Source organism: Acinonyx jubatus, chromosome C2 (assembly GCF_027475565.1).
Source record: "Acinonyx jubatus isolate Ajub_Pintada_27869175 chromosome C2, VMU_Ajub_asm_v1.0, whole genome shotgun sequence".
NCBI lineage: Eukaryota > Metazoa > Chordata > Mammalia > Carnivora > Felidae > Acinonyx > Acinonyx jubatus.
Window position 1 is genome coordinate 151,837,335 of NC_069384.1, and position 14,148 is coordinate 151,851,482.

At 43.5% G+C, this 14,148-nt stretch overlaps 1 protein-coding gene across 4 annotated transcripts in view; it reads left to right on the plus strand.

The window, feature by feature from the left end:
• Window positions 1-14,148, plus strand: part of LOC128315341 (uncharacterized) — a 139,654-nt gene that overhangs the window by 24,864 nt on the left and 100,642 nt on the right. For all 4 annotated transcript variants that reach the window (XR_008298094.1, XR_008298093.1, XR_008298092.1 and 1 more), the window contains exon 2: window positions 9,511-9,660. Coding sequence is in view for 1 of the 4 variants with exons in the window: in XM_053221713.1 (XP_053077688.1) it covers window positions 9,511-9,651 (141 nt within the window). In the remaining 3 variants the exon portion in view is untranslated. The remainder of the gene's footprint in view (window positions 1-9,510; window positions 9,661-14,148) is intronic.

A 14,148-nucleotide genomic window follows, 5' to 3' on the forward strand; every position in this document is an offset into this window, starting at 1 on the left:
TTTGACACCCACTGTTTCTGCTTCCTCACTTCTCTCCTTCCTTCCTTCACACATCAATACACGGCACATGTCTCATATACCTACGTCATCTTTCTGCCTTGTCAATGTGTAGTAGCAGAGAGGATTCCCCCCCCCACCCCCCGCCTCGGGAGCTTTGGGGAAGCTTTGCTTCCTTTGCCAAATCTAGTCCACGCTTCCTCCTCTGGGCTTTGACTTTCCCAGATCCAATGTTTATGGCATTATAAAGTCGTTCCTCATGGAAGAGTTCAGAGGCAGGGCTGAATTTTAGCTTATCAAAGACCTAATTTTATTTTCTGCCCTCTATTTTCCTGTTTCCTTGGTTTCAGGGAGGACAGGAAGACAGAGGCATCTCTACTGTTTCTAAATATAAGTTGATTATTTAATTTTGTATAAAATATTATACAGAAATTCCATCCTTTATGTGCAGTACAAAAGTCATTAAGACTGGAAATGATTTGGAAGATGGGAAGGGATAAAAATAGCACTTTGTAGGTTGGAGGCTTAAAATGACAAAATTTCCTTGAATTATCTGGAACTCTATTAAATATGTTTTTCACTGTTGCTTTATACTGTTCTGTGAGACACAAATGGAATGTTTCTGAGAGATTAGGAAAGACATTTTAAAGTTTATACTGCCCTGTTTTACTGACTGATCTCTTTTTATTTGTTCCCTGTGTGCAATTTCTGGTCACGTAAACATACCCATTTGATGCTGAAATTTGAGACAATCCCTTTTGCTTTAAATGCTTGTTGATCTATTATACAGGAAGATGGGTTTTATCTTTCCATGAACAGATGGTGAACAATTCGATCTGGTTGAAACTATTATTCAACTCTTGCTTCAGCAAGAGCTACATGCCACTTGGAAAACTTACCATTCTTTTGATTTCTTGAGTCATTAAATCCATGGTGCTGATAGACTCCCAGGTTACTGGCATGGTTTCCAGAGATTTTGGCTGCAAAGACTTAGCTTGTGTCTATCGTTTTTACTCACAGCAATAAACGCATTTTGTCCATTCAAAAGAGCGATGCATACCAGTATTTATCCCGAATTTTTGAGTGAAGGTTGAATTTTTTTTTGTCCCGGCTATCCCTTTTGATTCTAGAAGTATATCGAAAGGAAAAGGCATGGATACATGAAGGAATGAGAATAGCCTTTACTCTACACGGCCTCAGCATTGGGCTAAATATGGTATAGATTTTTATCACATTTTATCCTTACAACTTTCAAAATAAGATTCTTGGGTCCTTGTTCAAAGGTGAGAAAACTAAGGCGTACAGATACTAAATGCTTATTCAAGGTCAGACAGGCTAGGAGTGGAAATTCTGGAATTTGAACTCAGGTTCGCCCGATATCCAAGTCCATGGCTGGCCTCCATGGAGAGCCCTCTCAAGTCACAGTCAGCTGCTGACTAGGTAATTCCTCACAGTCTGATTCCAGAAGCCGCTGTCTTAGCTGTTCTCTTCACTGCCTTTTTGGGGAGAGGAGTCATTTGTCCTTGTCAAGTATTGGCACGGTGCCTGGTGCGTGGTAGAGACTCGATGTATGTTTGTCTCAGAGTGAAAAATGGAAGACAACAGCATTATTGATTTCTGTTTACCCAGCATGCTTTGCTCCTCAAACCAGAAAATAAGTAGGCAAATAGATATTCTAAGGTTGTTTACTCCTTTTATTTCCTTGTGTTTTTCTATTTTGCTTTCTGTATAGTAAAAATCTAAAAGTCTATGTAAACAACAAAGGCAAAATGTTCAAAACGATGAAAAAAATCACCCACATAAAAGACTGCAAGGTGAAATAATGAGACTTCACTAAAAAAAAAGATTTCTTTTTATAGACTGATATGCCAAATTTAGTAGCGAAATGTAAACACGTCACACGTTTTGGAAGTGCCTTGGTTTAGAAAGGTGAGATGAAATAATCTGCAAATCCATTAAAGTCTAATTAAAATGCCTCCTAATCTGAAATAGCTTCATGGGATCTCAGCTTTGAAAGAGAGTCACCTGTTACTCTTCATTGCCAAGTTTATTAATTCACATAATACGAACTAGACTCTTTTGGAAAGTGTTATAACCATGTCCTAGTGAACAGTATCTTCCTACATCTTAGACTGTGCTCGGCACATAGTAGTTCCTCAATAAATGCTTGATGATTGAATATTAAGACAAAATTTTAAAGAAGAATGCTACATTCAACTTGGATTGCATGGGATCAGAATTATAGGGAACAGTCAGTAACAAGTAGCTAGTATTTATTACACATACCAGTGTCAGGTTAAAAGTGCTTTACAAGCACTTTTTAATTTCTTCTTCATGACATTTCTATGAAGTTGTACTGATTTTACATTCATCTTACAGAGGTGGAAATTATGACTTAGAGAAGGTAATTGTTCATGATCATACACTGTTGGTATGTAGATGAGCCCAAGGTTCAAAGTCCATGGTAACCACTCAGTGTAAATCAAGCTTCTGTTTTTTATCTTGGAGATCTTTCTTCCCAGAAATTGACAATCATTACTTAGACCGAAAAGGTTAATGTGCCAGCAAATAAGGGCCAGAGGTTAGGATGGAGTTTGCAACGTAGCCAAAAGGGAGATATTAAAATGAAGCCCACCAGGACTTTATTATAGGGGAAGGGACACTGGGGTTTAAATATCAGTGTCTCTATACAGCTCATCCTGAGGGGTTTTCATTGAGTATCATGTCAATCTGACCCTGCCAATGAAGTTCATCAAATCAGTTACCAGTATTCACTCCCATGGATGTGTTCGTCCTGCAGACAAAATACCCCTGGTGTTTGTTTCAGGGGAAGGCTGCTTAGAAAACGTATGCATTTTCTTTCTCCCTATGTTTAATTACCAAATCAAAATCTTTGTCGTGCTTTAGATAGTCATTTATTTACTTATGTGATATTTATCTGGTGTTTTATGTATTCTAGATGCTGGATATACATTGCTGAATGACATGGCCGTGGTTCCTATCATTACAACCTAGCGAGGAAAACAGATAATAAATTAGCAAACAAATATATAATTATGGATGCAGTGACTGTTGAGAAAGAAAGGATCCGAGTTCAGTGGTTTAAAGGAGCGGCTTTAAAAGGAGGATTTGGGGGCGCCTGGGGGGCTCAGTCGGTTGAGCGTCCGACTTCAGCTCAGGTCATGATCTCACAGTCCGTGAGTTCGGGCCCCACATTGGGCTCTGTGCTGACAACTCGGAGCCTGGAGCCTGCTTCAGATTCTGTGTCTCCCCCTCTCTCTGCCCCTCCCCTGCTCATGCTCTGTCTCTCTCTGTCTCAGACATAAATAAAACATTAAAAAAAATTTAAAACCGAGGATTTTATGAAGACGGCAGAGGTGTTGATACATACCTGTGTCTATAGGTATATAGCTGGACTGTACACAGAAACTTAAGCACATAACGTGACTTCATTTTACGTTACGTTAGGGCCTCAACCCTTAGCAAGGTGTCACTAGGGATATATTCTCTTGTTTCTGGTCCAGGCCTCTCTGTTCTTTTGTTTCGTCCTGGTCCCCCTTGTTTGGTCCTCCTGCCCCAAACAGTCCGCGTCCAGGGGTTCATGCTGGCCCGACGCTTGCTTCAGATAGTCTCATTGAATATTTCTTTGAAAGTAGGTGCATGCGGTTGCATAAAACCAAATCTTTGAACTACACAGCCTACCTGTAGCCACACTTAGTTAGGTAGTATTTGTTGATGGCTCTGAGCCATTTTGCACTCTCTTTCAACAGTTTTGTCAGGTAGGTCCTCACAGCCCGCAGTTATAATGGGGACAGTATCTTGCCCAAGGGGCCAAGATGAAGACATCGAACATAGGTTATTCTAACTCCGTAGCTGATGTCTCTATGGCAGGGATGCTGCCTCCAATGTACATACATGGCCTCGTCAAGCAATTGCATTACCACCACGTGGAGGGATGTCTAGGATAAACAGAGGTGTTTCTTTGTATCAATAATAAACAGAAGCTCTCAAAAATTATTGCCAACATATCATATCCTATAAATCTTCGGATATGAGATAACCAGTGCCTTGTCTGCACTCTAATTTACAGACTTTTGTCTTTTGTAAAGATGGGTAGCATTTGATGGTCCAAATATATCTGTGAAGAAAACATCAGGCATACAGTTCCCATGCATTTGTGCTCATCAGCTATTTTGGTTTGGGAAAGCACTTCAGAATCTTACGGCACTGTGGGTGATATCCGTCCTGGAAAAAAAGTAGTTGGGTCCTTCCAAAGTTATTTATTTTGCAAGTTATGTCCGTAGGAAGAGGAAGTCCATTCCGGCTGTTCAACCGTGCTGCTCCCCCGGTTTCTCATCATTTCCGTAGAGGCGAGGCTGAGAGGCCGGAGCCCCCCAGAGGGTTTGCCCAAGAGAGGGGTGTGGCCAAGGAGGAGCATCGAAGGAAGGACCCAGAGAGCAGTGCATGGGGTCAGGTGTGATGAAGGCTGAGGCAAGCCCACTGAGAGAGAGTGGGAAGGTCCAAAGACAGGAACGTGTGAGGGGCGGGTCAGGGTAGGCAGTTCGGGGCTGATGTCATGAGCAAGGAAACATTGGCGCTGACTTGGACAGGGCTCACGCAGCAAAACCCAGTGCCGGGCCTGCTGGCTTGGATTTGTGTAGGCCCGGGAGTCCCTCCTGTCTGTACGATACTTCCCACTTCCCCTTCTGGAATATGTTCCCCAGAGGTTGTGAGCTGAAAAGGAGATACCAGATTCTCCCCGCAGGTTCCCGTAGATCGTGGGCGCGGTCTGCCGGAAGTCGATCATTGCCATTTTTGCAAAGGACCGAACAGAGGGACAAACCAAAAAGGAAACAGTTCCTTCCCATTAATGTCGACTGCCTGTTTCGTGGGGACACCTATCCCGCTCACACATCTCCCGGGGAACAGCCACAGTAGCTGGCGCTCAGCGCTTGGGGATTGCTGGAAAGACTAAAGGAGCATTTCTAGCGTTTGGCAGAAATTGTGACTGGCTGCAGCCCAACTGATTCGGTTGCCAGGAGCGTCCTATCTGTGGATGCACTCCCGAGGGACCTGTCCTAATCCCTTGTTCACTTGCCCCCTCCCTCAGCAGGTTCTGGGAGCAGGCCCTATTCACGCGGCCTAGGAGGGGGACTGTGGACGTGCCCAGTAGCACTTGATGGATAAGTGAATGAATGACTTTGTAGGTTCAGCCAGAGAAGAATCACTCAGGACACCTGTAAGAGAAGTACAGAACAGGAAGTGAAGGTGACGAGGGCCTTCCTGCCTTTCGTGCGATGTGTGGATGAATTTGGCTTTCTCTAAAAGATGGCTGACGTTACGTGATTTCGATCCCAAAATGAACTGGCAAATCCTTCACCTTACGAAGAGCTTTGCTGATGTTAGCTGTGCTTTTGTTCCGTACACATGTTCATTCTGTGTTTCCTTAAAGCCCCAATCAAGTTGTTTTTCTGAACAGGTCGATGCTGCTTGCTCTGATCCCCTGATTCCTTTTAAAGAGGGCCTATTTGCTGGTTTTGTGATCACAGACCGTCACTTAGAGAACTGTTCTTTTTATTTTCTTTTAGGGACAAATGGACTTTTACTGTCTGAACTGTGGCATTGTTTTCATAACGAGAAGGTAAGTCTTTTTCTTCTGTGAGGCTAGAAATACGTTTTGGTTACAATAAAAGCAAAACTCAATGGGGTCTAGAACGTTGCTGTATTTCTGGTTTAATCCTAGGGTAGAAAAATGGCAGTGGGGGGGGCATTTCGTCTGGTTTGATTGCTTTCGTCTGGTTTGGGGAGGCATTTGTGGATAGGAGTGTACCCGAGGGCACAGTATCGACACCTCCCATGACTGTGCTGCTTTGACGCTTACCTTATGTGTTTTGGATTTTGCGCTCATCTTCCAGATCTTGTCCTCTCAGGCCCGTTCAGAGTTCCCGAAGCCACATGGGGGAGCTGCCCCAATCTTTCATGTGAGGTCCCCAAGTTACTTTTGCTGTGGTCCTTCCATCAGCAGCTTTTTGAGGCCCCGTCTTCTTAGGATCTCAGATCCTGATTCTCTCTGATGGAAGCCCTTCAATCCACTCTGGTTATTTGTCTCTTTCTTCCATGCCATTCCAGTCGGCTCTGGTCACTGTTTGAAACCTCTTCACAGCTAGAACAGCTCCCTTTTCTCCTGATTGACTCTTCCAGAGTTGTTAACTTGGGCACATCTTTTCTGTATTATTTCCATCTACCATGGCCTTTAATATCTTAATTTTCCCCTTCAGATCTGTCTAGATTATAAAATTTTAAACTTTTTTATTTACCCTTTTAAAACCTGTCTTTTTTTTTCTCCTTCTAGGTTAATCGATCTATCTTTCTTTCATCATAAGACTAAAGAATAATTTTTGAAGGATTTGTTACTGCTTAATTTTTTGATGTTAGGGTTTCAAGCATGGCCTTTTACAATCATTCAGGATCTTTTTTGCCTGCAAGAATTTCCTTAAAATGTCTCTTGCTCTTATCCCAAGAAGGTGCCACGTTGTCTTTATCATCACCCTCATTTATTTTTATTTGTTTTTAAAAATGAAACTGACCTTTCAGTGGGTGAAATCTCAGCGTGGGTGGCTGAAGTCCAAAGGCATTCTTAGAACTAAGTAAAATGCAAGTTCAGAGTCACCTCGAATACACACGGTGGGCAGTTTCTTTGAACCCATGGGCAAGTCCCTTAAACTCCAGCCCTTGCCGTCTGTCGTCCTAAGTACAGGGTGCCTGGCAGCTTGAGAGCAGCTAATATTGTCAGGCTCGTAAATGTCTAAAATAGTCTAATACCGCCTCCAACTCCTCTGTGACTCTGGTTCGAGTAGCAGCAGCTGCGTCCTGAGACCCTTCCCAGGCAGCCCTGTGGGAACTTGCTTATCACCTGAGTGGGTGTGTTATACCCGAGTTCTGCTTTAACCGTTCTTCGCAGTACAAAGCAGTCATAAGCTGCAGTGACTGACCAAGGCCAACACTTACTGAAAGCAACTTCCAGCTTCTAACTAGACTGTATGAGATAAACACCAGCCAGGTACAGTGTGAGCCCCTGCAAGCCATCAGGTTCGGAAACGCACAAGGCCGACTCTTAAGACCCACAAGGTCTTAATGTCGACTCTTCCTTCTCGAATGACACTCACAGAATCTTTCTTAAGATTCATGGTTCAATATTTAGATTTTGAGGCTTGAGGGAAGCCACATAAATAACACCCAGTAGTAAACAGAAAGGAGTCAAGTATGCAGAGATGAAAATAACATCACTTTTTTTTCTGATTGGCCAATGCAGAATGTGGCTTCTGTGTGCAAGCGTTTAAGCTTCCAAATATAAGAATTATATTCCAAGAATTAGAGGTTGTGCCCAGTTATAGCCATTAGTGGGCAACCCAAGAATTTCCCCCTATGAAAGTTTGCTCTTGCCTCTGTGAAACTCTCCATGGGGACATGAGCCAGAACTTTCACCTTTCTCTGTGTAGCCTGGCTCCCGTGAGAGAAGCAGAAATGGGCTAAGCTCAAAGAGATTGCAATCCATTGAACAATACAGGAATATTGCATTCCTTGGCATTTATCTGTACCTGATGAGGTTGAGTATCTGTTTCCACACGGCCGAGAACAGGTGAGAGAGTGCTTTGACCTGGGAGAATGCCCCTGGTTTTTTACCTGCCTATTCTTCTACTGGGGGCCACGAACATAATTCACAGAAGCAGCACGCTCCAAATTCCTTGAACGTGTCGACAGCTTTAATTGATGGCAATCTTAGCATGGTAGCATCTGCATAATTGTGTATTATTCACAATCCTTTTGGAATCGGAGGGCTAACGAATAGTGGCAAGATCTTACCTTTATAAACAGCTGCATGATTTACAAATAACTGTTACACGTATTGCCTCATCCTTTGCAATGATCCCTAAGGTAGAAAATATTGCCCCCTGTTTGTTTTTTTAATGTTTATTTTTGAGAGGGAGAGACAGCGCATGAGCAAGGGAGGGGCAGAGAGAGAGAGGGAGACACAGAATCTGAAGCAGGCTCCAGGCTCTGAACTGTCAGCACAGAGCCCGACACGGGGCTTGAACTCATGAACCGTGAGATCATGACCCGAGCCGAAGTGGGACGCTTAACCGACTGAGCCACCCAGGCGCCCTGCCCCCCTTCTTTTTTAAGTTGTTATTTTTCGTTTGGAGAGAGAAGCGGGGAGGATAAGAGAGTGGGAGACAGAGAATCTCAAGCAGGCTCCATGCTGTCAGCACAGAACCCGACGTGGGGCTCGAACTCACGTACCATGACGTCGTGACCTGAGCTAAAGTCAGACACTTCACTGATTGAGCCACCCAGGCACCCCTGCCCCCTGTTTTATAGAGAGGAGAAACATTTCGGAACAAACTGCCCTTCTGCCTAATGCCATAGCAGCTAGTGAGGTAGAGGTGTGAAGAATGGAATCAAGGTCTTTGGGCTGTAGGATCATTTCTGTTTCCACCACGCCAGCCTCTTTTCTGAGAAACAAGCAGATGTAAAAGGCACGTGTTTGTTAGCAGGACGCGGTCACCACAAGGAGGAGGAAATTCAGAGGAGGGCCTCGGGTCCCGCCTCCTTCTGAAAGCGCGCTGGCCTTAATTTATATATGCAAACCATTGCCTAGCCTAGGTTGCTGGGAGGTCAAGTCATGGTGATTTCTGGGGATGGTGGTCAGGACTCTGGTCCTCTTCTCAAATTCAGGTGATATTAGCACGGTTATTCAAGGCTGGTGAATATCGCATGCCATTGTTTACTGGACCGCAGAGCTACTCAGTAAACAAGTGACCTTTAATGAGGTCCAGCATGCTGGGTTACTTCCACTTGACATAATAAGAATAATATTACCTCAGCCCTTAGAGACTGATTTAATGATGCTTGGCCAAGGGTGAAGAATTCCTCCGAGTGTAGCCAAAATAATGGTTTGTTAGGACAGGAGACATCAAATTTTAAAGGCAGAGATCGATCTATTTACAGAGCTGCTGTCCGGGTGATTCAGGATGCCCAAAAGAGCCACATTAAGACTGCTCATAAATCAATAACCATCCTAATGAAAAGCAGAGAGAACAAAGATAACACCAAGCTTGTAAATTACCGAGGCTGAGGCGGGCGATCGGAGAAGCTAAAAAGCGAAGCGTTGTTACATATTCGCTCCTTTTCCAGAAGAATTGGAGAACATGCACCAAAAGTTGTGTGCGCACATTTGGAAAAGAAAAAGAAGAAAAAGTAAAGGCTGGGGTTTAAACTCTTTCCCACGGCGTTTTGGCCCAGAGCCACCTTATGTATTGTAATGCTTCCAGACACATATAACTTCCTACCATGCTCTAAATGTAGTATTTAGTAACGCTTCTAGATGGTTTCACACTCCCGTGGCTTTCCTCAGAATATCCTGTCTTCCGGGAGTGCAAGCCTTTCTCTTTCTTCACAGTCCAGGTCAAGTATCACCTCCTCATGAAGACTTCTCTGATTCTCTTCTTTCAGATAGAGTCAATGTTTCAGACTTTGTCCTCCGGCATTCTAGAGGCATCTCTCCTGGGGCACTCATCACCAGACTGGGTCACGGAGCATCCTTCCCTAGCTTCCTGTGAACTTCATGGACCACCCAGAGGGACTCATATATAGATAGTTACGGTAAGTAACAATGGACTTTGATCCAGTAAACATTTATTGTTTTGATCCAATAAACATCTATTATAGAATAGACTCTATATTAATAAATATCTGTTATCTCTGAAATCATCTTTAAATGTGTCAGATCCCTATAAACTTTCCTGTGATAAAAACAATTCTGCTTGACCCTCTCTTATTTAGAAAGAAGTATAAGTTTTGAAGAATTTCCCCCATCTGCAAATTTCAGTTCAAACCGCCACAAAATACTGGCTCAGAAGTTATGGCAATTTTTAAGAGCATGAATTGGAATTTTAAACCAATTATTATTATTTTTTTATTTGTACGCATTTCTACTGGAATATGAACTAAGGTAGATTTAAAAAAACATACTTGGGGGCACGTTAGCATTCCACTGGATAAAACAATGTGACGAAACTGAGGCTCTCTATTTTAACAAGAGTCAGGGGCACCTGGCTGCTTGGGCTGTGGAGCATGTGACCCTTGATCTTGAGGTCATGAGTGTGAGCTCTATGATGCGTATAGAGAGTACTAAAAAAAGCTATTTTAAGAAGACTCAACTTTAACAATTTTACATTAAATATCTACACACTATCAAAAATAGACCATGCCCAAATTCCATTTCTTGGGGCAGATTATTATGTAGTAAGGAATATGCCTTAATGACCTTAGTATTAGAAATTTCAGGGGCGCCTGGGTGGCTCAGTCGGTTAAGCGTCCGACTTCGGCTCAGGTCATGATCTCACGTGACTCGCATGATCTCGCGTGAGTTCAGGCCCCGCGTGGGGCTTTGTGCTGACAGCTCAGAACCTGGGGCCTGCTTTGGATTCTGTGTCTCCCTCTCCTTCTGCCCCCCTCCTGCTTGTGCACGTGCGCTCTCTCTCTCTCAAAAATAAATAAACATTAAAAAAATTAAAAAGCATCTTGTTCTGTCTCCATCTCAGATAGAAAACTGGGAAGACGATCACTTCAACGATCTTTTCCCCTAAAAATTCTTACATGTTTTCAGTGAGAAGGTAATAAATATCCCTTCCAGTTCACCGAGTGGAAAATAAACAGGCTGTCATGATTGTGTTGAAAACCTGTTCCAGTAATTTGCATTTTTTTTTCACCTTAACATGAGCAGAGGGTTTCTGTCTCCTGTACTTAAACCAGTTTTTGCAAGTAGTTTGAACATTCTTGGCTGATGCAAAAGCGTGAATGCTATTCAGGAAAGGAAAACAAAACGTTTTCTCAGTCAGCTCTCAAAATCTGATTTTTTTTTTTTTTTTTTTTTTTGCAGAGGTCAATTGTGTGTGCCAAGTTAGTGGTCTGTGGACCAGGGGGATTTTATGATTTTAGATTCTCGTTACTACTCCAGTGGTCGTAAGACCTTTTACGCTAATAATAACCGTACAGCTAAGCAATTCACTGATGCTTTTCCCTACCCCCTGATGCCCCTGTGGCCGGGAATACCCTCAGAGATTTCAACACCCCTTTCATGCACCCCATCCAAGATATCCCCATAGTTCACCCCCTGTCCCAGTCTTCAAGAGACATTTCCTTAGCTGCATTTTTCCTGATGAGCCTCTGTGATGTAATTCCCTGCCAGTCGTCTATACTGTTATTTCCATCGTCCTATTTAAAACAAATGCTGCCATAGTATCCCTGTCTGTTGCAACCACTGGGCTGTGAACATCATGAAGGCAAAGACCCAGTTACCCCCGGCCACTGAAGTATCCCCAGCACCCAACACAGTATCACACACATTCTGGCCAAGCTCTGCTGCATAGAAATTCAATATGAACCACGCATGCAATTTAAAATCTTCCAGAAGCCACATTAAAAAGTAAAGGGAAACAGGTGAACCTAATTTTGAGAATTTATTATAAATAAAATAATGTATTTAACATGTAACCAGGATAAAAAGATTATTCGATGTGGGGCCCTCTTTTTTTTTTTTTTCCTGAGTCTTCAGAATCCTTCCTTATTTTACACTTACCAGCATATCTCTTTCTGGGGTAGCCACTTTTCAAATGACCAATGGCCTCATGTGGCTAGTGGTTACGTGTTGGGCAGTCCAGTTCTAGACTATCAATAAATATCTGTTGAAAGCATGGAAGCTACAATCTGTTGAAGGCAGGGGTGTGTTTGGTGTCTCATCTACCCATCCAGCTCCTCTCAGATCTTTTTTATATTCTCCGGGTACGTGGTCCCAGCTTTTGTGTGCTTTGCAGCCGTCCAGCCTGTGGATGATTGCCCTGGGTCGTTGGAGTCATTTTACTACACAGAGAACTGGAGGCGTCTGGGAGTTTATATCCCCTGAGCCCCCCCACCCCCCAGACCACAGGCACCCCATATAGCCTGCCAATGACTGGTATGGAAGGGCAAAACCCAAGCTCTTTTGCCTCCACGGAAGGCACTCTGAGGTGTGGTTCACACTCCAGAGCTCACTGTTGATCAGGCTGAGTCTCAGAGTTTGTCTGCAGTCACCTCCTGGCTTGACTTATTCCTCTTCCCTACCTGACTCCCCTACTGTCTTGCTGAGTTCTCCGGGAGGCACTTTCTTAATAAAGCCCTTGCTCCCAAATCCTTGGCTCAGAGTCTGCTTCTGGGAAAACTCAAAGTCCTCAAAGTATACGACATTCCTAAGTGCACAGTTGTTGGTGTTGCAGTGGCTTAGGCACATTTGGATTCCACGTGTATCTGGGGTAACGATAATGTCCGCTGTGTCTCTCCTTGTCTCAGATACAGCACCCTCTTGAAAAAAATTCAAACCATATGAAAAAGGTGAAAAATCTAAGTGTTCTATCCCCTCCTCCTCTTCTGTAGTAACTGCTGCAAATTTTTTTTTGGTGTATCCTTGGATAAATTTCTTCTGCAAATCCAACAGATAGGCATAAATATGACATATTCAGAAAACATTTTTCCTTTTATAGATAGGGTCAGAAATATTCTTCCACACATCGCTGAGTCCCTCCATATTTTCATAAACGACTTTTCACATTTTTTATGACTGCCTGTTCAACTTTATGAATGTGTTCAATTTACCCCTTTTCTTCTTTGTCTATTTTAACTCTTAATTTGCTTCTAGTCCCTGTTACAGAGTCAGTATTTTTAGGTCTCTGGTGTGATCGTCTATTTATACACGCCATTCTTGCCAGCTAATTTCTACCAGGAATATTCAAGTGAAAAGGGATTTCAGCTTCTGAGTCCAAACATGCCTCTCTTCCTACAGGGCAAAGGTTCTAGATCTGGGCTTCCGTTAGGCTCTGATCTCAAATGCATGTTGTTATTGTGCGCCTGTGTGTATTTCTGGAAAGAGGGATCAGAGATTGCATTAGAATCTCAAAGACATCTGTGGCATTCAGGTGTTGGAATTAGATGTGCAAATCCACACCGTGTGATCTACTGTGTATAAATCTCTTGCAGGCCTGTCTTATCCACCCCCCCCCCCCCGTCAGATTAACATTTAATGAAGTAACAGCTTTTCAGTTAGTCCGTATAGCTCAGAGGCTGGCATCTAGCCTCACCACGTTCCCATCCCCCTGTTGCCTAGTTCGGTAGTACAGAGAAGGCAGTCATTAATAGTTTCTGGGAAATTGACCGTGTTTTCTCTCTCGTATTTATGCATTCTCGGTGGAACACATTCAGTTTTCTTCTGCTTGCGCCTCTTACCCTCTTTGCTTTAATCCAGTGAAGTGAAGGACAGAAGATCCTTTTCTGTAGGGATGGCACATAAATCATTTTGGACCAATTGTACAGACTCAAAGGTGTTGAACAGGAGCCAGAGTGGACGTGAGCATCCCCTAATCCCATGTCCTTATTAGAGCATGGTTTCAGCCGCCTGGAGTTCTAGCATCATCACCCCCACTCAGAGCCAAGGATACTAGGCTTGTGTCTGGGTTTTCCTGTCTCTTTGGTCATTGATATTCCCTTGTTCAGAATTCCAGATTAATTTGGAAGGTTTTTTTTTTTTTTCTTAAACAGTGGGTAGCCAGACCATTTGCTATAGGCTGAATATTTGTGTTCCTTAAAAACCCATATGTTGAAATCCTAATCCCTGGTGTGATGGTATTTCTACACTACCCAGATAAGGGTCTTCTGTTATAGCAGCCCAAACTGGCAAAGACACCATTTGGCTTTAGTCGGTGAACTCTTGTGTCTCCTTCAGTGTTGAACTGCTTGGGGACGTGAGAGTTCCCTACCTTCTGCACCGTCTGGGAGACTCTGGGGCGCATCTTGTGATGGGTGAGATGCTAACGGCAGGGTCCGCCGACAATGCTAGATGATCATGTCAGCGAAGAGTGCGCTCTGTCAAGTTCGGTCACCAAAGCGCCACCGCAAGGTGTTGAAAGTGGCAGGGGAGGCCTCGCCGAGCAAGAAAGCAGACAGAGAGCAGAAGGAAGGACCGTGCCACGCGTTGGAACACTCCCCAGCCTATTCCCCTACTTCACACGTTTTCCCATTTCAACATAGATATTGTGGAAGACACAAGGTGATAGCACATGT